General features: G+C 44.1%; 1 protein-coding gene across 1 annotated transcript in view; it reads right to left on the bottom strand.

Annotated features, from left to right (window-relative positions):
- The window catches only part of LOC115113172 (ankyrin-3-like), a 150,882-nt gene that overhangs the window by 68,919 nt on the left and 54,608 nt on the right, over window positions 1–27,355 (bottom strand). Inside the window, 16 exon segments of the mRNA XM_065012776.1 lie at window positions 5,742–5,840; window positions 6,646–6,744; window positions 7,995–8,192; window positions 8,323–8,421; window positions 8,654–8,752; window positions 9,259–9,357; window positions 10,241–10,438; window positions 10,669–10,767; window positions 12,490–12,588; window positions 13,222–13,320; window positions 15,315–15,338; window positions 15,882–16,067; window positions 17,028–17,126; window positions 17,745–17,843; window positions 18,700–18,798; window positions 19,082–19,183. Coding sequence (XP_064868848.1) covers window positions 5,742–5,840; window positions 6,646–6,744; window positions 7,995–8,192; window positions 8,323–8,421; window positions 8,654–8,752; window positions 9,259–9,357; window positions 10,241–10,438; window positions 10,669–10,767; window positions 12,490–12,588; window positions 13,222–13,320; window positions 15,315–15,338; window positions 15,882–16,067; window positions 17,028–17,126; window positions 17,745–17,843; window positions 18,700–18,798; window positions 19,082–19,183 — 1,797 coding nt within the window.

Genomic DNA, 27,355 nt, shown 5'->3' with positions numbered 1-27,355 from the left:
TAAGGACAAGCAAAATCTTAGAGGAAAACTTGGTTCAGTCTGCTTTCCAACAGACACTGGGAGACAAATTCACCTTTCAGCAGGACAATAACCTAAAACACAATGCCAAATATACACTGGAGTTGCTTACCAAGAATGTTACCAAGAATACCACTGAATGTTCCTGAGTGGCCTAGTTACCGTTTTGATTTAAATAGGCTTGGAAATCTATAGCAAGACTTGAAAATGGCTGTCTAGCAATGATCGACAACCAACTTGACAGAGCTTGAAGGATTTTTAAGAAGAATCATGTGCAAATATTGTATAATCCAAGTGTGCAAAGCTCTTAGAGACTTACCCAGAAAGACTCACAGCTGTAATCACTGCAAAAGGTGATTTTAACAGGGGGTTGAATATTTACTTAATCAAGATATATTAGTGTTTTATTTTCCATCCATGTTTCTTAAACTTTTACATTAATGTATTTTGTGTATATTGTTGACAAAAAAAAGACAATTAAATCAATTTTAATCCCACTTTTTAACACAAAAATAGTGGAAAAAGTCAAGGGGTGTGAATAGAAAGAGAGAGTGAAATATTGTTTTACAAGGCTTCCTTCATCCAAGACAGTTTTATTGGATGTAAGTGGATAGCCTGAGCATAATTTCCAACACTACAGCAGGGCCTGTATGACCACAAGCCAACCAAAAGGTGACCCTAAATCACTGGACATGGTCCACTCTGGCACACGAAGAGCTTTGTCTAACTGGTATGCGGTTCAATAAGAGCAGTAACTTAGTTACCATGCTTTTCTATGGGACCACACAGAAGGCTGTGACAGTCTTGACAAACAAGCAAAATGAAGCAGTCAACTTTGCACTCAATCCTATCACACAATAGCACATTTACTAGCCTATATCATCCATGGTTGCTCTCTGAAAGACGGCACTGGAAGTTAAGTCACTCCTATCCTCTCCGGTTCACATCATCATTGTTTAATAAAACACATCAGTTTGTAGCATGATGTACATTTTACTACTAGATGTCTTTAAAGTTAAGCCAATCCAAAGATTACATCTAACTCTCAAAGACAATGTCAAAGACAAGACAGGTCAAGGACAAGAGACAACAAACCAACACTGTGGACCAAAAGGTCAAACATCTACATTATGCCTGCTTTACAGTATGTGGTGCATTTCACAACTCTTAATACAAAACTCAAACACATCATCAAAAAGACAGTTGTTTCAAAACTCTTAGCACATTTTCAATTGACTAAGTCAAACCGACAAACTCAGTCACTTTTTCACCAAACTTAATCAGTGTTTCATCTACAAATACATGTTCCACATTGCAATACAGGTTCATATCTTTGCCTTTCAAGTCTTTGCCTTTCGCAATGCAATGTTTCATTACTTTTGATATGATTCTCTTCACTTTCATTAAAAATACACGTTCCCATTACTTAATCCTACTGCTCTTAATTGATGATCACTTAAACCTTAGGTACAGTAACTATTATGATTTTACTTCAGTCACAAATCAAGTGGAAGTTTATTGGTTGCGTACACAAATTAGCTGATGTTACAGCAGGTGCAGCGAAATACTTGTGTTTCTATCTCCTACAATGCAGTAATACAATATCAATACCAATACGCAAATAATCCAGAAAGTCCAAAACAAGAAAGAAATGCATCCCCTATACAGTAAACATCTATCCAAAATTAGGTTGCACTAGAATTCAGTACTGTAATAACGTAATATATTCAAATTACTTAGCTGACTTTTATCCAAAGTGTCAACAGTCCACACATTTTGGTATGTGACCCCAGTGGGACCTTCCCCATGAGTGTACCACCCTCCTTCAGGCCATAGATGAAGCAGGCAATGATTTCAATCGAGACATACACTACCGTTCAAAAGTTTGGCGGCACTGTAACGCTCGTCGTCTTAAGGAAGAGTGGACCAAAGCGCAGCTTGGAAAGTGTTCATGATCTTTATTGTCAAGAATCACTCAAACAAAAATAACGAATACAAAAACGAAAGCGAACAGTTCCGTCAGGCACAGATACTAAACGGAAAACAACACCCCACAAAACCCAAATGGAAAATGACAATTTATATATGATCCCCAATCAAAGCCAATGATAGACAGCTGCCTCTGATTGGGAACCACACTAGGCAAAAACAACAAAGAAATAGAAAACATAGATTCTCCCACCCGAGTCACACACCTAACCAAACATAGAGAATAAATAAGGATCTCTAAGGTCAGGGCGAGACAGTACTCCCCCCCCCCCCCTCCTATAGGGGAGGGTCCCGGTGGGCATCTACTCTCGGTGGGGGCTCCATCGCCGGGACTGCAGATTGCCACCGTAGGCTCGGGACTGCAGACCACCGCCGGAGGCTCTGGACTGCAGACCGCCGCCGGAGGCTCTGGACTGCAGAACGCCGCCGGAGGCTCTGGACTGCAGACCGTCGCTGGAGACTCTGGACTGCGGACCGTTGCTGGAGACTCCGGACCGCCGCTGGAGACTCCGGACTGGGAACCCTCGCTGAAGGCTCTGGACTTGGAACCCTCGCTGAAGGCTCAGTGCCATGGATCATCACTGGAGGCTCCGGGACATGGATCATCACTGGAGGCTTCATACCATGGATCATCACTGGAGGTTTCGTGCCATGGATCATCACTGGAGGCTTCGTACCATGGATCATCACTGGAGGCTTCAGGCCATGGATCATCAATGGAGGCTACGTGCCATGGATTATCACTAGAGGCTCCGGGCCATGGATTATCACTGGAGGCTTCGTACCATGGATCATCACTGGAGGTTTCGTGCCATGGATCATCACTGGAGGCTTCGTACCATGGATCATCACTGGAGGCTTCGGGCCATGGATCATCACTGGAGGCTACGTGCCATGGATTATCACTAGAGGCTCCGGGCCATGGATTATCACTGGAGGCTTCGTACCATGGATCATCACTGGAGGCTACGTGCCATGGATCATCACTGGAGGCTACGTGCCATGGATTATCACTGGAGGTTTCGTGCCATGGATCATCACTGGAGGCTTCGTACCATGGATTATCACTGGAGGCTTCGTACCATGGATCATCACTGGAGGCTACGTGCCATGGATCATCACTGGAGGCTACGTGCCATGGATTATCACTGGAGGTTTCGTGCCATGGATCATCACTGGAGGCTACGTGCCATGGATCATCACTGGAGGCTACGTGCCATGGATTATCACTGGAGGCTTCGGACCATGGATCATCACTGGAGGCTTCGTACGTGGAGCGGAACAGGTCTCACCGGACTGAGGAGATGTACTGGAAGCCTGGTGCAGGGAGCTGCCACAACACATCCTGGCTGGATACCCACTCCAGCTCGGTGAGTGTGGAGAGCTGGCACGGGACGCACTGGCCTATGAAGGCGCAATGGAGGCATAGTGTGTAGAGCCGGCGCAGGATATGCTGGGCTGTGGAGGCGCACTGGAGGTCTGGAGCGCAGAGCTGGCACAACGCATCCTGGCTGAATCCCCGACTGTAGCATGGCAAGTGCGGTGAGCTGGAACAGGCCGCACTGGGCTGTGCTGGCGAACTGGGGATACCGTGCATAGAGCCGGCGCAGGATATCCTGGACCGAAGAGACGCACCAGAGGCCAGGAGCGCTGAGCCGGCACAATCCGTCCTGGCTGAATGCCCACTCTAGCACGGCAACTGCGGGGAGCTGGAACAGAGCGTACCTGGCTATGAATGCATACTGGAGACACCGTGCGCATCACTGCATAACACGGTGCCTGACCAGTCACACGCTCACCACGGTAAGCAACAGGGAGTTGGCTCAGGTCTAAACCCTACCTACGCCAATCTCCCCGTGTGCCCCCATCCCAAAATGTTTTTTGGGGGGGCTGCCTCTCGTGCTTCCGTCGTTGCCTTGACTCCTCGTATCGTCGCCGTTCCTCTTTCGTTGCCTCCGCCTGCTTCCATGGCAGGGTCTTGTCCCCTGCCACTACCTCCTCCCAGGTCCAGGATGTCCTCCACTCCCTTTTCTCCCGGGCCCAGGATCCCTCTTCCTCCTGGCCACGCTGCTTGGTCCTTTTTTGGTGGGGTGTTCTGTAACGCTCGTCGTTGTAAGGAAGAGTGGACCAAAGCACAGCTTGGAAAGTGTTCATGATATTTATTGTCAAGAATCACTCAAACAAAAATAACGAATACAAAAACAAAAGGGAACAGTTCCGTCAGGCACAGATACTAAACGAAAAACAACACCCCACAAAACCCAAACGGAAAATGCAACTTATATATATATATATATATATATGATCCCAAATCAGAGACAACAATAGACCTCTGATTGGGAACCACACTAGGCAAAAACAACAAAGAAATAGAAAACATAGATTCTCCCACCCGAGTCACACCCTGACCTAACCAAACATAGAGAATAAATAAGGTAAATAATGAATAATATTTCTAAGGTCAGGGCATGACAGGGACTTAGAAATGTCATTTTCTTTTTAAAGAAAAGCTCATTTTCTGTCCATTAAAATAACATCAAATTGATCAGAAATACAGTGTAGACATTATTAATGTTGTAAATGACAATTGTAGATGGAAACGGCAGATTTTTTTAAATGGAATATCTACATAGGTGTACAGAGGCCCATTACCAGCAACCATCACTCCTGTGTCCCAATGGCAAGTTGTGTTAGCTAATACAAGTTTATCATTTTAAAGGGCTAATTGATAATTAGAAAACCCTTTTGGAATTATGTTAGCACAGCTGAAAACTGTTGTCCTGATTAAAGAAGCTATAAAACTGGCCTTATTTAGACTAGTAGAGTATCTGGAGCGTCAGCATTTGTGGGTTCAATTACAGGCTCAAAACGGCCAGAAACAAAGACCTTTCCTCTGAATCTCGTCAGTGTATTCCTGTTCTGAGAAATTAAGGCTATTCCATGTGAGAAATTGCCAAGAGACTGAAGATCTGATACAATGCTGTGTACTACTCCCTTCACAGAACAGCGCAAACTGGCCCTAACCAGAATAGAACGAGGAGTGGGAGGCCCCTGAGCAACTGATCAAGAGGACAAGTACATTAGAGTGTCTAGCTTGAGAAACAGACGCCTTACAAGTCCTCAACTGCCAGCTTCATTAAACAGTACCCACAAAACACCAGTCTCAACGTCAACAGGGAAAAGGTGACTACGGGATGCTGGCCTTCTAGGCAAAGTTGCAAAGAAAAAGCCATATCTCAGACTGGCCAATAAAAAGAAAAGATTAAGATGGGCAAAAGAACATAGACACTGGACAGAGATATGGCTTTTTCTTCGCAACTCTGCCTAGAAGGCCAGCATCCTGGAGTCGCCTCTTCACTGTTGACGTTGAGACGGTACAATATGTTGCATTTGTTGCTATTGGATTAACTGCTTGTTAAAATAACTAAATTGAGAATATATCATTATGCTGTATTTTGGTGATTAAACGTATATTTTAGATCAATGATTGTGTGGCGCAAGATACAAACAAAATGAATACAGAATGAAAGGTGTTGAATGCGAGACTGGCTGTGTTGCAAGTGTTACCAGTTTGGAGTTTTGTACTAAGAGTTTAGAAAATTCACCAGATACTTCTGAAAATTGTACCAAAGCGCTAAAAAAACAAACTCTAATCAGATCAATGAATCCAAATCAGTATGGTACTAGTCCCATTATGCTGACTGTGTATGACATTGTGTGTTTGAGTGAAGTACCTTGGCGGAGGCGTGGGGAGATGCTCCCTGATCCAGAAGCAGTAGAGCCACTCTCTGATTATCGTAGTGAGCAGCTACATGCAGTGGAGTTAGCCCACTCTAAAACACACACACATGCAACACGACATTAGAAGGAGCACAAACATCAAAGCACCAGCAGGGGGGAAGCCAGAACATAATCAGAACAGACGGAAAAGCCATGGAGCTGATGGAACCCACTTCAGACGGGGACCTGTTTTAGCGTGACACCAATGAGCACACAAAGCTGAATGAAACCCACTGACAGTGCATCCACACAACTAGCAAAATAAAGAATATTTCAACAGAAATATATCCAGCAGAAAATATATTACCTAGTGATATACACTCACCCAGGAAACCAAATGATGGTATTGTGTGTGCGTGACAGCCTGCATATTATTTTGCTACAGTGTGGATACACCATTAGATGGGAACTTGTTTAAGCGTGACACCACCAAGCACTGTTAAACCACAAACCACAAACAAAGTTATTTTAGGAGACTCCATCTTCATTATGATACCTGCTTGCTTTTATATTTAGCACTTTCAGATGGATGGACAAGCATCTGTTTGCTGTGCCGTCTTGGGAGAAGTCATGATTTCCCTAAGCCGCCCTGCAGCTCCTACAGTCTATCTTCAGTAGGGTTCTGCTACTTTTCAGAGAGACGCGGGTGATACTATGGTAGGAGACCAAAGTCCTACAGGATGTCGTATGACATCCATTCCAACAGAGGCGAGAGGAGACTATCTCACTCACTCTATTAGAATGAATTATATTGCTCTCAAACACCACAACCAATCCCATAGAACTAGAAGCAATTCCAATTCTACGGCCAAGTGAATGTTATTGTATTTCAAGAGTTGCTCTCTTCCCATATCCTACCTTTCCAGCTGCATCTGGAGCTGCTCTCTTCTGAAGAAGCAGGCTGGCCACTTCCATCTTCCCATACTTGGCTGCCACGTGAAGAGGACTGAACCCTTTCTGTAGAAGACATCAGGAGACACAGCATCAACATGAGACAGCCAGGGAGAACCGACCTGCTCTGACAACCTAACTGACAGCACTGTCTGTTAAACAGGAGAGCTGAAGTGCATTCAAGATGTGCAATGTTCTGCAATGTTGCAAACAGCAACAGACGGGGACACTGCAACGGCATACTGTTAAATAACCTTATAGCAGGGTCTCGTTCACTTTCGATTCATTGCCATGTGAAAGGAAGTATGGTGGGTGGGAAAGGTGTTTGGCTTGCTCAGTGCGTTGTGATAACCTGAGAAATGATGTCACTGGGTCTTTTTTTCATATCCTATTCGTCATCTATAAAAGGATAGTGTATAATATGATCATGTTCATCTTGGCGAAGTCCCTCTGTGTTAGGGAGGGTATTTTAAGAAATTAGGTGATATTTTCCAGAGGAATGTGGAACTCCTACAGATAACTCCCATATCACACACAGCACCGTTTGGCCTAATTTTTCCTAATGTTGTAATACACGCTCAAAATTGCCATGCGATTGTGATGTCGTCAGGGCCTATTTTTCTTCAGGTGCTGTTCTCTATTTTCTATCTCCAAAGGAATTATACTTCTTGTTGGTCGTCATTGTAAATAATAATTTGTTCTTAACTGACTTGCCTAGTTAAAGAAAGGTTAAATCAATAAATAAAACATTAAATGGTATTATTGTTAAAACAAAATGAATGTGTGTTTGGTTTGGTGGTTTGGCGCCCTCTGCAGTCACTGGTTTAGTCAGCACAGCCAATCAACTGGTCCCACTATGATTTGACGTCATGCCTCTGGACAGCTACGGTATCTAAGGTACAATCCCCTCAGATATAGTGTGATAGATAGATAGATAGATAGATAGATAGATAGATAGATAGATAGATAGATAGATACAGAGGCACAAAATCACGTACACATGCACCAATTCCCCAAGGTCTTATTTGACCTTCAAGAAGATCATAGCTCAATTACATGAGTAAAAGCGTAAGGAAAATAGCTTCCATGTCATTTTCATCCTGATAAGGTTTAGGAAAAGAAAAAGAAACACCAGTGATAAGGAAAAGTGTCTTCAAAAGGACTATAGTTCTCCAATCAATGGTAGAAATGTTCAATCCACACTGTCCTTAGCCTGACCCTGCTGATCATCAACTGACTAAACCACAACGACCATGGTTGAACTGTGAGTTCTTGCTTTTAGTTTTCTGGTTGGACCCTAACCCAATCACACAGACCTTAGTGGAGGCTGAGAGCGATGCACCCTGGTCCAGCAGCATGGCGGCTACGTCCTCGTGGCCCTCGCGGGCAGCCAGGTGGAGGGGTGTGTAGCCTGACGTGGTGGCAGCATTGGCAGAAGCCCCCCGCTGCAGCAGCTGCTGGACGATGTCAGCCTTCCCCAGCCGGCTAGAGATGTGCAGCGCCGTCTGGTCGTCCTGGGGGGAGACAAATACTATTATATTCTGTCCATTCTCTTCACAATGTGCAAGAAAGTGACACCACATTGGTTCTCAACCCAGTTAGACAACGAAGGTGTGTGTGGAGGGCTCCCTGACCCCTGCTCACCTTGGCCTTGGTCTCCACATTAGCTCCATTCTGCAGCAGGTATCGCACCACGTCCGCCTGACCCGCCCGTGCTGCCATGTGCAGCGCTGTCTCACCCCTCTGGAACACACAGACAGACAGACAGACAGACAGACAGACAGACAGACAGACAGACAGACAGACAGACAGACAGACAGACAGACAGACAGACAGACAGACAGACAGACAGACAGACAGACAGACAGACAGACAGACAGACATTGGTCATCTGCATAGTATGTGTTACTGAATTTTGACTAGCTTATCATTTTTTGTTGAATTTCTGAAGAGCTAAGTGTAGTGTGACACCCACCACGTTGGTGGTGTTGGGTGAAGCTCCGTGATGTGTCAGAGAGTTGACAATGTTATCATGTCCCATGAAGGCTGCCACGTGGATAGGAGTAAGTCCAGACTGCAAGCAAATCACAATGATAGTTACCAATCAATAGCATGGGTTCAACTGTACTGTATACCTTCGAACAGGGGTGTCAAACATATGTCCCAAAATCGAAACTGTGTAGAAATGATAATGGACCTACATTCAAACAGTTTCTTTATGGGTCCAGCTTGCTAATAATCACTGAAATGAAACCTAGACAGTCAGGGAGCGTGGAATATTCCCAAAACGATGGATAAGGGACTATTTTTTAGCTAATTTTGACACCAAGGAAATATAACACATTTTCAGTGCGGCCCTACAGACCTCGTTGAAGACCAAATGCAGTCCACGAGGCAAAATGAGTTTGACACTTCTGTCTTATAGTAAGAGAAATGCTCACATGAATTATTTTCAACTGTACCTAAACAAAATGATTCATTTGTCTAAGATCTTTGAAGTTCCCAACCCAGTCTGTCCTCCTACCCCTAACGCCCTGTGTGTTACCCCAAGCCAAGCCCAGCCTTCTAACCCTAGCGTACCTCGGTCACAGCCTGGATCGATGCGCCGTGTTTCAGCAGCAGCTCCATCACTTTGGCGCGGTTCTTCTTGCAGGCGATGTGAAGCGGGGTGAAGCCGTTCTAGAAACAGAATACCACAAAACCAAGTCTAGAAACAGAAACTACTCAACTCCTCAGGTATTTACCCCTATTTTTTTATGTAATAGTTTAAACATGTGAGAGAGTAAGCTCCTGTTGTAAACCTCACCGGAGTTTTATGCCACAGTCGTGTAACAATTATCCACACAGTTTCTCCTTGCCAGTAAACCTCAGAGTCACCACAACCACAGTTTCAGTCACCACAAAGTATACCAACTTACTCAGTGATGTGTCCCAAATCAGTCTTTTCTCTCAGAACACAGGCACGCACACATATGTGCACTCTCAAACACAAACACACACAGAAACGTCTATCTATACGAGAGCTTTATGAGAGCTCAACCTACTGTGTTGTTGTGAATGGCACATAACTGAGGGATGGGCGTGCATTGTCTCTGATTACTTTTATCAGTATGGAAAGGGGAAGTTACTGTGCAATCAGGAAATGAGCCTGGCTAAAGAAAAAGACAGTTGCCGACCCCACCCAGGGCGCCAAAGTGTAACGAAGTCATAACTCCATCTCACTGTCTTTCGCTTTCTTATTCCCCCATTCTCACTCATTGTCACTTGCAATTGAGATTTTCCTCTCATCATCACAGCAAACAGGACACAAACAGGATCAACTACCAGAACATTACACAAGAGTAGTCAGCAGAGTGACATGAAAAATCCGTCCCTCCCTCTCCACAACTCATTTGAGCTCCCGCCCTCAGGTCGCAGGTTCAGGGTTCTGTGTGCACGGAAATGCTGCTATGAAAGGTTGTTTGTACCCACAGCATTTGCATTTGAAACCTGAATTTGTACACCCTGAAAATCTCTCTCTCTTCTTACACATGCAGCCCAACCATTCACCCCTCTTGCTCACCAGTGCTTTAGCGTTTGGGTTGGCTTTCTTGTCCACTATGAGCTTGGCCACTTTGTAGTGTCCACAGTGGGCGGCCACGTGTAGCGCTGTCAGGTAGTCATTGGTGACATCATCGACAGGGACGTCATTCTGGAGGAGTAGCTGGACACAGTTGATGTGGTCGCCCTGAGTGGCCATGTGCAAAGGGGACAGCCCGTTCTAGAAGTGTTACAGACATAATGTTATTATATCAATGATCTGTAGTGGTTTAAAATGGAACATTATAGAAAAGTTTTGTAACAATCACAATTCTATCAATGGTAGGAGACATTTGCAAACAATTTTAGATCAATGCGCCTTGAAAGTTACATGGATGAACATGTGTTTTACAAGTTAGATGCAAGTATTATAATTTGAGCAACAAAGTATACGATAGGAGCAGGTGTTACCTTTGTCTTGGACAGAATGGGTGCTCCGCGGTCCAGCAGAATCTCAACCACTTGTTCATGACCGCTCCTCGCTCCACAGTGAAGAGGTGTCAGTCCGTCCTACACACAACAACACGGTCAATAGGACCACAGAGTGGAAGGTCATGAAACATTCAGCCTACTATGGACTGAAAAAAACAAGTCTTGATAATATGTAAGTGAGCGCATACATACTGTAATAGAATAGGGTTAAAAAAATATATAACATGACCTTTCATCAATGACAAAGTGCTGCATGCTAGGCATGTTAGGCATATACAGTACCAGTCAAAAGTTTGGACACACTTACTCATTCAAGGGTTTTTCTTTATGTTTACTGTTTTCTTCATTGTAGAATAATAGTGAAAGACATCAAAACTATGAAATAACACATATGGCATCATATGGTCACCAAAAGAGTGTTAAACAAATAAACAAATATGTTATATTTGAGATTCTTCAAAGTAGCCACCCTTCGCCTTGATGACAGCTTTGCACACTCTTGGCATTCTCTCAACCTGTCTTGAAGGAGTTCCCACATATGCTGAGCACTTGTTGGCTGCTTTTCCTTCACTCTGCGGTCCAACTCATCCCAAACCATCTCAATTGGGTTGAGGTAGGGTGATTGTGGTGGCCAGGTCATCTGATGCAGCACTCCATCACTCTCCTTCTGGGTCAAATAGCCCTTACACAGCCTGGATGTGTGTTGGGGCATTGTCCTGTTGAATAACAAATGATAGTCCCACTAAGAATGTTGTGGTAGCCATGCTGGTTAAGTATGCCTTGAATTCTAAATAAATCACAGACAGTGTCACCATCACACCTCCTCCTCCATGTTTCACAGTGGGAACCACACATGCAGAGATCATCCATTCACTGACTCTGCATATCACAAAGACAAGACGGTTGGAACCAAAAATCTCAAATTTGGACTTATCAGACCAAAGGACAGATTTCCACCGGTTTAATGTCCACTGCTCGTGTTTCTTGGTCAAAGCAAGTCTCTTCTTCTTATTGGTGTCCTTTCTTCACAGCAATTAAACCATGAAGGCCTGATTCACACAGTCTCCTCTGAACAGTTGATGTTGAGATGTGTCTGTTACTTCAACTCTGTGAAGCATTTATTTGGGCTACAATTTCTGAGGCTGGTAACTTCAATGAACTTATCCTTTGCAGCAGAGGTAACTTCCTTTCCTGTGGCGGTCCTCATGAGAGCCAGTTTCATCATAGAGCTCGATGGTTTTTTGCAACTGCACTTGAATAAACTTTTAAAGTTCTAGAAATGTTCCTGGTTGACTGACATAATCTTGCCATAATATGGACTTGGTCTTTTACAAAATAGGGCTATCTTCTGTATACCAACTCTACCTTGTCACAACACAACTGATTGGCTCAAGCTCATTAAGAATGAAAGAAATTCCACAAATTAACTTTTAATAAAGCACACCTGTTAAATGAAATGCATTCCAGTTGACTACCTCATGAAGCTGGTTGAGAGAATGCCAAAAGTGTTCAAAGCTGTCATCAAGGTAAAGGATGGCTACTTTGAAGAATCTCAAATATAACATATATTTTGATTTTTTAACACTTTTTTGGTTACTACATGACTCCATGTGTTCATATGTGTTATTTCATAGCTTTGATGTCTTCAGTATTATTCTATGATGTAGAAAATAGTCAAAATAAAGAAAAACCCTTGAATGAGTAGGTGTCCAAACCTTTACTGGTACTGTATATTAATATATTAGCATATATATATATATATATGAACAATGTTCTATTTAATTCTGTGAAGGCACTCACCTTGGTCTTGCCATCTATTTTGGAGCCTCTGTCCAACAGCAGTTTGACCATATTACTATTTCCTCTTTTAGATGCCACATGGAGAGGTGTGATGTCATTCTGTTAGAACAGAGAGAGGAGGTCGGAGTGAGCCACACAGTACAGAGCTGTGAATATTATCTGGATGTGATCCATATGGCAATACTAATAAACCTAAACAGCATCTGAATCCAGTAAGGGAAAGACGCCTGCCTTATATTGTTACAAAAACATCATTTGAGAAACAAACAACAATTTGACAAACTGATATTCAAAGTATTCTGAATATCACATGTGGTATGTTTAACTAAGTGGGTGGAAAGCTGTTCATTCTTGAGTATTATACTCCATCTCTTGTGTAATTTACTGTGGAGCGAATCATTCATTACTGTCGACTTCCAACAGAAACACAAACACTACAGCTTGATGCTGCCATTTCATATAATTACAAGCTATCATTGTTACCCATTAGGCTAAGCTCTAATGTTGACGCAGATAGGGGGTCTGTTGTTACATTCCTTGATACGTGTTGTTCTGATTTTGACACTATCATTGTATGATCTGAGTACAGTATATTGGCAGTGGGAGGGTGGGGTGATTTGAAGCACTATATGATGCAAAGAGGATGCAGTCTGTCGTGTGTAATTTTCCATAGAGTGTAGTGGAGTGTGGCTAGTAGCTCCTCCTGTCCAGCAGAGGGCAGAGCAGCCTTACCCTGGCCATGAAGTCCACAGCGGCCCCTCGGTTCAGCAGAAGCGTGGCCACGTTGATGTTGCCATAGTGAGCAGCGATGTGGAGAGGAGTGAAGCCGCTCTGAGGGAGCAGGAGAACAGAGCACACAACAACGACACAGGAGTCAGAGACAACCAAGGGTTTGATATTAGTCTCTCATATTATCTATACTCGAATAAGTATACGGGCTACTACTGTACACATAAACAATCAAACATGACTTTTCTCACTGTGGCAGAGAAAGTCTTTGTTTTGAAAACCCGAACACAAATCCCGTAGACTAGAGTGTGAATGGTATGTTGATGTTCATATGTCATACCATTATGATTATTTCAACCTTACAACAGTTTCATACTGGACCGTAACACATGAACTACCACACAATAAGGATAGACATAGGGACATAAAGTCTGCAGTTACAGACTGTAGTTTATGTAGGATTACAACAGCCTGTTGACCCCATGTATCATAAATACATGGTGTCTTCATATGTGAATGTAACCTATTTAATTCACTGGGGGCTTCCTAATGAAACCATGGCTTAGAGGGAAGCAGCATTCCAAGCAAGAGGAATATAAGGGAAATGGCACATCTCAGCTAAAGGTATCCAATCAGAGAGATCATTTTAGATAAAGATATCAATTTACATAGATCCCCATTTCAATTAGCCAATAAACCAATACAAGGCAGGTGGTTGACCAAGCTTCCAGCACATAAACCACTAAGTTGTGAGCATTATACACTCTTCTATTTCTGTTCTAAGAATAAACAAATCAGCTTGAGGTTTCATTCAAATAAGATATATTTTTGCATTAAACACTTAATCATAAATGTAATATATCTGACATTCACCATGGGACACAGATGGTTCCATTAAGTTTAAAACATATTAGAAGGAGTTAATCCAACTACCCAAACGATTTATTGGCAATGCTTTTAGCATCTACTATCATGCAGTGATATCTACATTTACAAAGCCAAGTAAAGATACTAGCCATATCCACCAGCCTGGTAGCCATGCTGACCAAAACAGGCATTCTGAGAGGGCAGCCTGCGCTGCCATTGTTTTTGGTGGGGTGAGGTCCTTCGGTTTTTACTCTGGAAACAGCACTAACAGACGTAACTAATGTCCCATGCACAAGCCTAAAGGGGCTGGGGTTGGGAAATGAATATCTAAATGCAGTCTAATAAACAAACTAGTAGACCATTTCTCTGCTGCTGGGAGGCTGTTGTTCCTTAAATCTAAAAGGCCAGATTATAGTAAAAATACAGTCTGCTAAACAGTAAGACTTGTCTGTCTTGAGCCATAACGTGATTTATCATTAACAATGTTATGGCAGGATATCTATCTTGGTACCTATTAAAACCTTGGAACCCATAGAATCGTTGAAACCCATGGAAACCTTGGAACCCATAGAATCCTTGAAACCCATGGAACTCATAGAATCCTTGAAACCCATGGAAACCTTGGAACCCATGGAATCCTTGGGACCCATGGAATCCTTAGAACCCATGGAATCCTTGGGACCCATGGTAACTTTGGAACCCATAGAATCCTTGAAACCCATGGAAACCTTGGAACCCATAGAAACCTTGGAACCCATGGAATCCTTGGAACCCATAGAATCCTTGGGACCCATGGTAACCTTGGAACCCATGGAATCTGTGGAAACCTTGAAACCTATGGAAACATTGGAACCCATGGAATCCTTGGAAAGAAACCTTGGAACCTATGGAATTCGTTCAAAACTTTGGGACCCGTGGAAACCTTGGAACTCGTGGAATCCTTGGAACCCATAGAAAACTTGGAACCCTTCTTGCCTCCAGCTACAGGTATCCACAGTCCACATCAGTATTAGTAAGACATGCTGCATTATTACAGAACGATTGCTCTCTTTCTATCAGTAATAAGAGACACACTACATGAATGAAGCAATGGGGAAAAGGCAAAAAAAAACTGAAAGAGAAGGGAGATATGGGACTGCAGCAACACTAGTATATGGTATAGGGGGTTGTTTCTGTTTTTGGGGGAGCTGCAATGGATAGAGTAAGTACTGTACAATGTACAGATATACCTCTGTCGTTCTATTCACCATCATCTAGGGGAGAGGGCACAAGACCGGCCAAGAGAGGAGAGAATTGGTGGTTAGTGTGCACACAACATCACAAGGAGAGATTATAGGTGGAGTTACTCGAGTAGGTCTTTAGTTGGCCAGAGAAGTTGTGAATCACTCAACTTTACAATACAGAAACTGCCCCGCTGATGTTAAGATTAAAAGTTGCTAAATTCCAAACCAAACTGTCAGTTGTGGTTAAATTGTTCCACGGGATATAAGGTCACGGGATATAAGGTCACGGTACAGCATCAGCCACATCTCTTTATATCCATCTGCATTATTCTTTCTCTCCTCTCTGTATTGTCTGACTCAGAATAATGTCATGCATTATTACATATGCACCTACACAAAACCTCAAAGAAAATAAACATAACAAAACAACTAAATAAACAATAAAGAAACACTTTTTTTTTTTAAATAGATTAAAACGGATGAACCTACTCATATGGGAAAAGAGCCAGAAAGACAGAGGTGAGAAGCAAAGGGAGAGAGATAACATTAGCAGAAGTGTAGTGTAGTGGTCACCTTGGACTCGACATCTGCATTGTGGTCGTTCTGGAGAAGTAACGCTGCAGCCTTGGTGTCGTCCTTGCGGGCGGCGATGTGCAGGGCGGGCAGACGCACCTTGCCCTTGGTGTCATTCTCCAGGAGCAGAGACACCACCTGGTCATGCCCCTGCTGCAGGGCCACCGCCAGAGGAGTGAACCCGTCCTGTTAGAGGGAGGCAGGGGGAAACTTAGAGGGGTAGGGGAAGTGAGTGACATAGACATCCCACATTTCCACAGCAATGCTGGGCCACCTGGGACTATAATACTGTGTTACTAAGGACACAATGCTACATGTCCACATGTATCAAATGTCGGATAGATGACGTCATGAAATCAATTGAAATAATTCATCTTTAGTATATTCTAACCAAGTCTAACCAAATATCTTACTTGCCTAAAATCCCCAAATCTATTGCACTTAGTCAAACATCAAACAGATACTTCACATTTCACTCTATATACAGTACATCTGACAGACTGCAGGAGGATAAACTGTATACATTACATAACACAGTATAGAGCATTTCTCTCCCACATCTTTTCCCTTACATAATTCCCCTTTACAGTGTGTTTGTGTGTGTGTGTGTGTGGGGGGGGGGGGACTGGACCAGTGGTTTTAACTGGTTGTACTGGTGGCTTTTCCTTACAGGCAGCAGATCCTGGCTCCAGCAGCAGGCAGCTCTCAGTGTAAACCAGACCATAGAGGCTGATTGGTATAAGGGACCTTATCTCTGGCCTGCTCAAGGTCATTCAGCTCTACTATACACTACCAATCAATGAGGCGCTGCCTGCTGGAGTCCCTGAATCCACCACAGAGAGAGAGAGAGAGAGAGAGAGAGAGAGAGAGAGAGAGAGAGAGAGAGAGAGAGAGAGTGAGTGAGAAAGAGAGAGAGCAATAGAGCGAGAATGGGAGCGAGTGAGTGAAAGAGAGGGAGGTAGTAACAGAGAGAAAGAGGGAGATGGAAATAGAGAAAGAAAGAGGGGATGTATAGAGATAGTAAAAGAGGTGTGGGGGAGAGGATGGAGGTAAGCATGCAGAGCTGGAGGTTATATGGAGGCAGGGAGAGAGAGGGGGAGGTGAGCAGTGAACAACATAACAGGAAGGGTGGGCGGGGACACACACCTCGGTGGCCATACTCTGGCTGGAGTTGTGTCCCAGGAGGAAGCGTACCACCTCCAGATGGTTCTCCTGGGCAGCCATGTACAGTGGGGTGAAGCCATTCTACAAGAGAGGACCAACAGGAAACTCAACAGTCAATCCCAAAGCACACAGAGTAGCCTATCTTATGACAGACAAATATATTATACTTTATGATTCCACAGCTCAGACAATTCATACAGTACTATACAAAGTATATTACACAACTTCCATTGTCATAGTGTGCAGTGTAAGAAAAGCACTCTTTGGTGGAGTGAAACATTCCGGTGATCTTTGTCAGCTCAGTTTATTGCTATTGATCTGAGGAATGTCTCAACGGGGCAATATTGGGATTTTTGATGAAAGGATATTTCCCCCTGTGAAACGCATGGACAGCACAATCCTAGAGAGTATATTCCCAGTCACAACCCTGACAGAATAATACCGCTGATCTGGCAGATCTCTCAAATGAATGATTTTCAGGTGGTGAACAGATGTATAAAGATATGATTGTGTGGATGTTTCAATGATAATTATATGGTAATGTTAATATATTAAAAGCTTCACATCGTGGAATACAGTGTGAGTCCTATACAGACTCCTTGTCGTATGAATGTGTGTTTAATGGTGTGTTCTGATATGTTCTGTATCTCTGACCTGAGTTATGTGTGTGTGTGTGTGTGTGTGTTATGGATATCCTACCTGAGACTGTGCGTTGACATTGGCTCCATTGGTGACCAGCTCTTTCACCACTTCCGTTTGGCCGGCCAGGGAGGCTATGTGAAGAGCGGTGTTTCCTTTCTGCATTAGAGAGGAGAATGAGAGGCATGCCAGTTAATCTCTCCCCCACCTGTCCCAGTGTACCAATCCCCGCACCGCCTTGCCAAACCTCAGTTATGCCTTTGTAGCGCTGGCATTCTCGCTTTGGCCTCCCTCTGGCCCTGGCTGCCATTGATGTGTCACTTCCGATGTACCACGTCCAACACATAAACAAGCGGCCCTCGTACCACCACCATAAATAAAACCGGTGTAGTTTTTAATAAACTGCAAGCGGGTTCTGAGCGGTGTGTTAACCCCCGAGCATCCACGTGATGGAGTCTCTGATGTCAGCAACACTGTTGCACAATATCAACATAACTCACATAGAGTACAGTACTGAACATGAAGAGGTGAGCATGTTTGACCTATGGATTATGACAACAGCTGGTAAAGACAACCGCTTTTGTGAGAGTTCCTAGTCTCTGCTCTGTGTTTGAGTAGTTTGAAGACTGTCCTTAGTGTTGCATTTTTCATAGTGCTCAGTGTTTATATATAACCTGTGTCTGCTTTCAATGGGAGAGAGGGAACACTAATGGTAGCCACAGTCTCCAAGTCTGTCTATGAACAAACATGGACATGCTGCTGGCCACACCAATGCTAACCACTGAATGCTCGGCTCATGCTGTGCTTGTGACCGACTGGGTCCAGAACCTGTGTCATCTGCACACCTCGAAGCTAAGTCCACTGAATATCAGCCCTAGGAGCTAATGCAAGTCTTCAGGTCTCAGGCAAATGCTATTCATCATGCATACAGTTCACTAAACCACCTCTGCTACATGTGGCCCAACAGTGTTGGCCGACAGCAACAAAGCAGTAATAGATGCAGAGTGGGACTAACCTTGGTTGCTGCGTCCACATTGGCTTCTAGCTTCAGCAGCTCAGCCACCACCTCCACATGACCCTCCTTAGAGGCCAGATGAAGAGCGTTCAATCCATTCTGAAAGAAATGACAGAAAGTGTTTATGTACCTCTATGGCACCCATACATTCTCTGTAAAACAGACAGATTGGACACGTGGCGTGAGATTATTCAGATGAGGAGCTGCTATGTCTTTCAAGTCCATTGAAATGAGTGATTTGTGTTGTGGCCTTGTTAAATAAATGTCACACAGCCACAGGATTAAATGTATTTGATGCATATCGTTTCAGTTACATTAAAGTAATGTATTATGTACAAAATTAATGAACTGAGCAGCAGATGTTGGATATTAAGCCACCCACCTGGTTGCAGATGTTGATTTCCACCCCAGACTTCAGGTAGTCCAGGGCCTTTTCAAGGTTCCCAGCCCGCGCTGCTCGCAGGTAACTGGCATTGCTGTCCGACTAAGGATGGAGAGAGAGAGAAATATAGGTCAAATACAGTCCACATGCTATACAGATGTGTCTACTGCTCAACAGCAGAGGGCTAGAATGAAAACATCGGTTCACATTCTCAGGGAGTCACTGCGATAAACAGTCACACACACACACACACACACATGTAAACACACGCATTACACACAAACCAAACATCTCAGATACTGTACCAGAGTCATGTCTTTCTCAAATCCCAAAAACCCAAAGGTCTTTTGTTTTGTGTAGAACTGTAGCTACATTTGAACTGTATTGTAAAGTAGAGTGGACAGAAATAACACATCCCAAAGATCCAGCCAAACAAACTGAGCTATTATCCCAACACACTGGCCTTCTACGTCATCCTTTCTTCATATCAGATCCCAGGACTCCTCTTGCTCTTCGTTATTTTAAGATGCCAGCAGCGACAAACCCAAATATCTCACGACTCCAGAGTAAGACAAGGGTGGGTGGTCCCGATTGTCAATACAGAGACCTCTCTCTAACAGTAAAGATAAGAAAATACATTCTCAGGAGACAACTCTCTCAGTCCTCCTCTTCTAGAAACAGAGAATGTACTGTATTATCCCTCCTTTCTGCTTTGCTCTTCTTCATTTTAAGATAAGAGACGGCTTTGTGAACAAAAAAAAATGATGACACAAGCCATTTTGGGGTTTGCCCATGTAACAATTGTTTGTGTGTGGACGGGTATGTGTGTCTGTGTCTGTGCATGCATGTGTCTGTGTATGTATGAGTGTGCTTATGTGTGCGTGTCTGTCTTGCCAGCTCACGTCAGATTGTTCTGTTTGTGTCTGGGACATTACACAACAGAAACGGACACATAGCAAAGTCTGCACCTTTGCTTGCTGTAATTGTATGAAGTCGATTTCCAAAACCCAGCACCAGTACACATGCCCTCAGAGCATGCAGTTGAGATAGTCTGCTACATAAAATGGTCTCAGAGGCAAAATTCCCCTGAATTAACCAATGCCCAGACATTCTAAATTTAGCCCGTTTCCAGAGACACTTACAGTAAACTGGCAGACCCAAACAACATGAGTGCCACAACCTATTCCCCACCCCCATACTTTTCCAGGAATAGCTCTGATGGCTTGATAAATGAACAAGACATTCTTCCAGATTGCTCCAGTGATAGGCACTCAGAGTGGACTGTGGAAGCAATGTCAGAAGTGTGTGTGTGTGTGTGTGTGTGTGTGTGTGTGTGTGTGTGTGTGTGTGTGTGTGTGTGTGTGTGTGTGTGTGTGTGTGTGTGTGTGAGTGAGTGAGTGAGTGAGTGAGTGAGTGAGTGAGTGAGTGAGTGAGTGAGTGAGTGAGTGAGTGAGTGAGTGAGTGAGGGAGTAAGTGAATGAGGGAGTGAATGAGTGAATGAGTGAGTGAGGGAGGGAGGGAGGGAGGGAGGGAGGGAGGGAGGGAGGGAGGGAGGGAGAACACATTACCAAAGATCTTAGTATCATAGGATACATGAATGCCTGTTTCCTTTTCCAAACACAAGCCTCTATGGCAGAACAGTGGCAGTGAACTATTAGTGCAATTTCATTGCTTTGGTCTTTGAAGAGACTAATGTAACAGTATATATGGACAAATGCCATTATGTTTCTCATTTAAACCCCTGGGCATTTTCTGTAATAAAACTGTAGTGCTGTAACTATGAATATTAACATAGCTAAAGGGCATTGTTTGGCATATGCCAGAGGCAGTGATTCTCAATAGCAATGTGAATCTGAGGAGGGGTCATTTCAAAACAGGTGAGAACTTTCCATCCGATGACTCAAATGCCTCTAAAGGTATATCTCTCTAGTACAAAGCTTAGGACAACTCCTCCTTGACCTAGAACACTGGTAACCCCTGTCCTTCACTGTGAACAGTTAGTACTGCTGGCTCCTCTCCAGACTCAGCTAGTTGGCAGACTCCTTCCCTCATTTCAGAACAAAATCCATTCCAGACCGTGTCATTAATAAATTACTCCTAGCACCCTTCCTCCAATTCTTATTTTCTCAGTTAGAGACAACACATTATCTCAATGATTTGTAGAAATCTTCATAACAAAACATCAGGACAAGTGTCATAGGTCTATTATTCGGGTTCTTTTCTAGCGCAAACGCACAAGCAGACACACTTTCCCACAGTGTGTGGTGGTTACATAACAAGCACATGCTGTAAGTGACTGTCAAGGATCTCTGAGAAAAGTATATGATAAAGTGGCTACTGGCTCTGAGGTTTGTTCAGTGTCAGATGCTTGACTCTTAACTCAGACCTCTGCCATCAACATGTGAGGCCACTTAGCGTTATGGTGTCTCGTTGCTGTTGACAGTCAGACAACCAAACATCCATTTATGCCTCAACCCATGTCAACATACAAAGTAGAGGATCACGGATGGTGGCATCGTGGATACAGTGCTGGTGCTCCTCTGAAGTACAACTCTCATTGAAGAGCCCTGCCATTCAAGCCTACAGAACTGACTCATGTTTGTCTGACCTTTATTTCCCAAGCTAAGCAATAACTTTCACCACTGTCACCACTCTCACCAAGACAACGGTGGAGTGATCCTGTGGAGTTTTTACTGCAGGTGATTTGCATGCCTATCATTCATCATAAAGGAATCACCCAGATTCTCCATGTTATTTGACATTCTGCTCCAGCGTATCGAAAGGGGATGCGCTGTGAAGGAAGTTGGAGTCGAGGCCTCCAAAGATAAGACCTTCAATATGAAGTCACACTGAGTTCAGTGACCCAAGTAGCCCTGGCTCAACACAGAATTGGCCAGACTACAGTACAGTATATAAAGCTACGAGGCAACAGTCTTTTAAAACCAGTCTCTCCATCACAGGAAAATGACTAGCGACACGGGTGACCGCCATTTCAAATACCATCCCGTCGCCCCGTCGCATTCAAGTCGAAGAGAGAAAATCGTCTTTGTGTGTAAGGCATTACAGGGGATGGAGAGAGATTAGCTTTGAAAATATGATTAAACTTTGCAGATCGGAAGTTCAAAGAAATTAGGCCATTAAAGAGTAGGCTAAGCCTGAAGGAATAGCATTAATCTACTGTTAGTTAGTTAAAGGGACTGGGGCTCCGTCGCTCTGACTGACGACTGATTCCCTGTTAAAGAGAAAGCTCTTATTTACTAATTCCGTCTGAATTATTATACAGCTCCATTTAGGCCAACAGCATCTCAACAGAAAACATGTGGCACATTTTCTGTTAAGCTGATATAAAAATGACAATCCAATATTGAGGCAGAGTAGCGCTGCAAAGAGTTTTGTTGAATTAGTGTTTGGCCCAGATATCACTTATGACATCATTGAGTCCGGGGGTTACTGTTTTGTGTGGAGTGATTTTCTTTGCGATATCCCCCACATGATGTCAAGTAGGTAGTAGAACAAAAAACACAGACATACCAAAACAGAGGCACTGCAAAGCATCCACCCACCCACACACACACACGTATCTTCTATATTCTACATATAAATACACTCGCACACACACACACGGCATGTTGATGTCTGTGCTCCAGGCTGCTGGTTAGCTCAGTTTGAGCCCAGAACCCGCATCATTGTCTCATTTATCCCCTGGCCTCCATCGATACAAAAACACAGCCTAGGGCCACATGAGCTTAGAATGCCGATTGGTGCCAAAAAGCATCCAACCACCACACAGACACGCACTTTCCATTGGGGAAAAACAACACTATTGACAGGTTAGTGCATTCATTGTGGAGCTATTAGTTAGACAGATATCATTGCAAATGATGTTTTTCTCAAAGGGCCATTGGTGTACAGTAGATGTGGACCAGTACTAGAATAGTTAATGGCTTATAATTGGAAGGTATTGACAGCAGGATCATAAGCACTTCTATTTACCGTTAGCAAATCATCCCCATAGGTCATGCTCACAGTCATTTTATGCAGGTACATAATGGTTAATACCATGAAAAAAATGGACAAAACCGAAAATCCGGCCTACAGTATATATAATGTTGAAGTGTAAAGGATGCAAGGGAAATGAGTGATTATACCACATGTGTACTGAACAAAAATATAAATGCAACATACAACAATTTCAAACATTTTACTGAGTTAAAATTCATATAAGAAAATCAGTCAATTGAAATAAATGAATTAGCTTCCTTCAATAATATTGATCTAAATAGCTACGCTCCACATCTCTTTGTGGACCTCCGTCCCTATCTCTGAGTCACTTAGTTAGACGACATGTGATTGGCTGAAAATATGGCTAGTGAGAGCATCCTTCTGATTCTAACCTAAGAATGATTCTCGAAAAATACAACAAAAACACTGGTACCTCCACATGCTGTGCTCTCAGCTCTAATACAGGCTACAACTATATATAGTGCCTTCAGAAAGTATCCAGACCCCTTGACTTTTTCCACATTTTTTGACGTTACAGCCTTATTCTAAAATTGATCAAATAGTTTTCCCCCCTCATCAATCTAAACACGATACCCCATAATGACAAAGCAAAAACAGGTTTTTAGAAATCTTTGCTAATTTATGAAAAAATATATATGACATTTACATAAGTATTCAGACCCTTTACTCAGTACTTTGTTGAAGCACCATTGGCAGCAATAACAGCATTCAGTCTTCTTGGGTATGACGCCACAAGCTTCTCTGCAGATCCTCTCTAGCTCTGTCAGGTTGTATGGGGAGCGTTGCGGCACAGTTATTTTCAGGTCTCTCCAGAGATGTTAGATTGGGTTAAAGCCCGGGCTCTGGCTGGGCCACTCAATGACATTCAGAGACTTGTCTCAAAGCCACTCCTGCATTGGCTTGGCTGTGTGCTCAGGGTCATTGTTCTATTGGAAGGTGAACCTTCACCCCAGTCTGAGGTCCTGAGCGCTCTGGAGCAGGTTTTCATCAAGGATCTCTCCGTACTTTGCTCTGTTCATCTTTGCCTCTATCCTGACTTGACTCCCAGTCTCTGCTGCTGAAAAACATCCCCACAGCATGATGCTGCCAAAACCATGTTTCACCGTAGGGATGGTGCCAGGTTTCCTCCAGATGTGTCTGTTGGCATTCAGGCCAAAGAGTTCAATCTTGGTTTCATCAGACCAGAGGATCTTGTTTCTCATGGTCTGAGAGTCTTTAGGTGCCTTTTGGAAAACTATAAGCGGGCTGTCATATGCCTTTTACTGAGGAGTGGATTCCGTCTGGCCACTCTACCATAAAGGGCTGATTGGTGGAGTGCTGCAGAGATGGTTGTCCTTCTGGAAGGCTCTCCCATCTCCACAGAGGAACTCTGGATCTCTGTCAGAGTGACCATCGGTTTGTTGGTCACCTCCCTGACCAAGGCCCTTCTCCCCCGTTTGCTCAGTTTGGCCGGGCGGCCAGCTCTAGGAAGAGTCTTGGAGGTTCCCAACTTCTACCATTCAAGAATGATGGAGGCCACTGTGTTCTTGGGGACCTTCAATGCTGCAGAAATGTTTTGATACCCTTCCCCTGATCTGTGCCGTAACACAATCCTATCTCGGAGCTCTACGGACGGTTCCTGTGGGACCTTGTATAGACAGGTGTGTGCCTTTCTAAATCATGTCCAATCAATTGAATTTACCACAGGTGGACTCCAATTAAGTTGTAGAAACATCTTAAGGATGATCAATGGAAACAGGATGCACCTGAGCTCAACTTCGAGTCTCATAGCAAAGGGTCTGAATACTTATGTAAATCAGGTATTTAAAAAAGTATATATACATTTGCAAAGAATTAAAACCTGTGTTTTGCTTTGTCATTTTTTTGTATTGTGTGTAAACTCAGCAAAAAATGAAACATCCTCTCACTGTCAACTGCATTTATTTTCAGCAAACTTAACATGTGTAAATATTTGTATAAGATTCAAACAACTGAGACATAAACTGAACAAGTTCCACAGACATGTGACTAATATGTTGAATAATGTGTCCCTGAACAAAAGGGGGGTCAAAATCAAAAGTTACAGTCAGTATCTGGTGTGGCCACGAGCTGCATTAAGTACTGCAGTGCATCTCCTCCTCATGGACTGCACCAGATTTGCCAGTTCTTTCTGTGAGATGTTACCCCATTCTTCCACCAAGGCACCTGCAAATTCCCGGACATTTCTGGGGGGAATGGCCCTAGCCCCCACCCTCTGATCCAACAGGTCCCAGACGTGCTCAATGGGATTGAGATCTCTTCGCTGGCCACGGCAGAACATTGACATTCCTGTCTTGCAGAAAATCACACACAGAATGAGCAGTATCGCTAGTGGCATTGTCATGCTGGAGGGTCATGTCAGGAGGAGGTTGCAGGAAGGGTACCACATGAGGGGGGAGGATGTCTTCCCTGTAACGCACAGCATTGAGATTGCCTGCAATGACAAGAAGCTCAGTCCGATGATGCTGTGACACACCGCCCCAGACCATGACGGACCCTTCACCTCCAAATCGTTTCCGCTCCAGAGTACAGGCCTCGGTGTAACGCTCATTCCTTCAATGATAAACACGAATCCGACCATCACCCCTGGTGAGACAAAACTGTGACTCCTCAGTGAAGAGCACCTTTTGCCAGTCCTGTCTGGTCCAGCGAAGGTGGGTTTGTGCCCATAGGCGACGTTGTTGCTGGTGATGTCTGATGAGGACCTGCCTTACAACAGGCCCACTAGCCCTCAGTCCAGCCTCTCTCAGCCTATTGCGGACAGTCTGAGCACTGATGGAGGGATTGTGCATTCCTGGTGTATCTCGGGCAGTTGTGGTTGCCATCCTGTACCTGTCCCGCAGGTGTGATGTTCGGATGTACCGATCCTGTGCAGGTGCTGTTACACGTGGTCTGCTACTGTGAGGACGATCAGCTGTCCGTCCTGTCTCCCTGTAGCGCTATCTTAGGCTTCTCACAGTACGGACATTGCAATTTATTGCCCTGGCCACATTTGCAGTCCTCATGCCTCCTTGCAGTGTGCCTAAGGCACGTTCACGCAGATGAGAAGTGACCCTGGGCATCTTTTTTGGGGTGTTTTCAGAGTCAGTAGAAAGGCCTCTTTAGTGTCCTACGTTTTCATAACTGTGACCTTATTTGCCTACCGTCTGTAAGCTGTTACTGTCTTAACGTCCGTTCCACAGGTGAATGTTCATTCATTGTTTAAGGTTCATTGAAGAAGCCTGAGAAAAAGTGTTTAAACCCTTTACAATGAAGATCTGTGAAGTTATTTGTATTTTTACAAATTATCTTTGAAAGACAGGGTCCTGACGTAACAAAATGTAGAAAAAGTCAAGGGGTCTGAATACTTTCTGAAGGCACTATATTGCTGTTGTATTTCACCCCCTTTTTATCCCAAATTTAGATCTTGTCTCATCGCTGCAACTTCCCAACTGGGCTCGGGAGGTGAAGGTTGAGTCAAGCGTCCTCCGAAACATGACCCTTCAAATCACGCTACTTAACACCTGCCCACTTAACCCGGAAGCCAGCCGCACCAATGTGTTGGAGGAAACACTGTTCAACTGACGATGGGGTCAGCCTGCAGGTGACTGGCCCGCCACAAGGACTCGCTAGAGCGCGATGAGCTAAGTAAAGCCCCCGTCCAAACCCTCCCCTAACCCGGACAACGCCAGGCCAATTGTGCACCGCCCTATGGGACTCCCAATCAAGGCCGGATGTGATACAACCCGGGATCGAACCCGGGTCTGTAGTGACGCCCCTAGCACTACGATGCAGCGCCATAGACCACTGCGTCACTCGAGAGGCCCACATGCTATAACTCTGATACAACTATATACATCTAGATATGAGAGCCCACACCCAGGCACAAAATATAGGGAAGGGAAAGAAGTTATCTCTAGGTCAGTGCTACAATGGTTTGTGCGTGCGCGCATACACACACACACACACACACACACACACACACACACACACACACACACACACACACACACACACACACACACACACACACACACACACACACACACACACACACGCACACTTATAGCAGATCAGAGGACAATTATCAGTGGAGAGATTATCCACCAAATTCAAGCCATCCACAAAGCCTTAAGAAATTCCCTATGCAGCAGGATGCTCTACGCTGCACATCTGATTTCCCCTTATCACATTACCTGTCAAGGTCAGCTGGTTTGCACTGGATCCCTGACAAAGAGCATCCTTTAGATAGTT

Source organism: Oncorhynchus nerka, linkage group LG28 (genome assembly GCF_034236695.1).
Source record: "Oncorhynchus nerka isolate Pitt River linkage group LG28, Oner_Uvic_2.0, whole genome shotgun sequence".
In the NCBI taxonomy this organism is placed as follows: Eukaryota; Metazoa; Chordata; class Actinopteri; order Salmoniformes; family Salmonidae; genus Oncorhynchus; species Oncorhynchus nerka.
The sequence above is the reverse complement of the archived record's forward strand: the minus strand, read 5'-3'. Positions and strand labels throughout refer to the sequence as shown.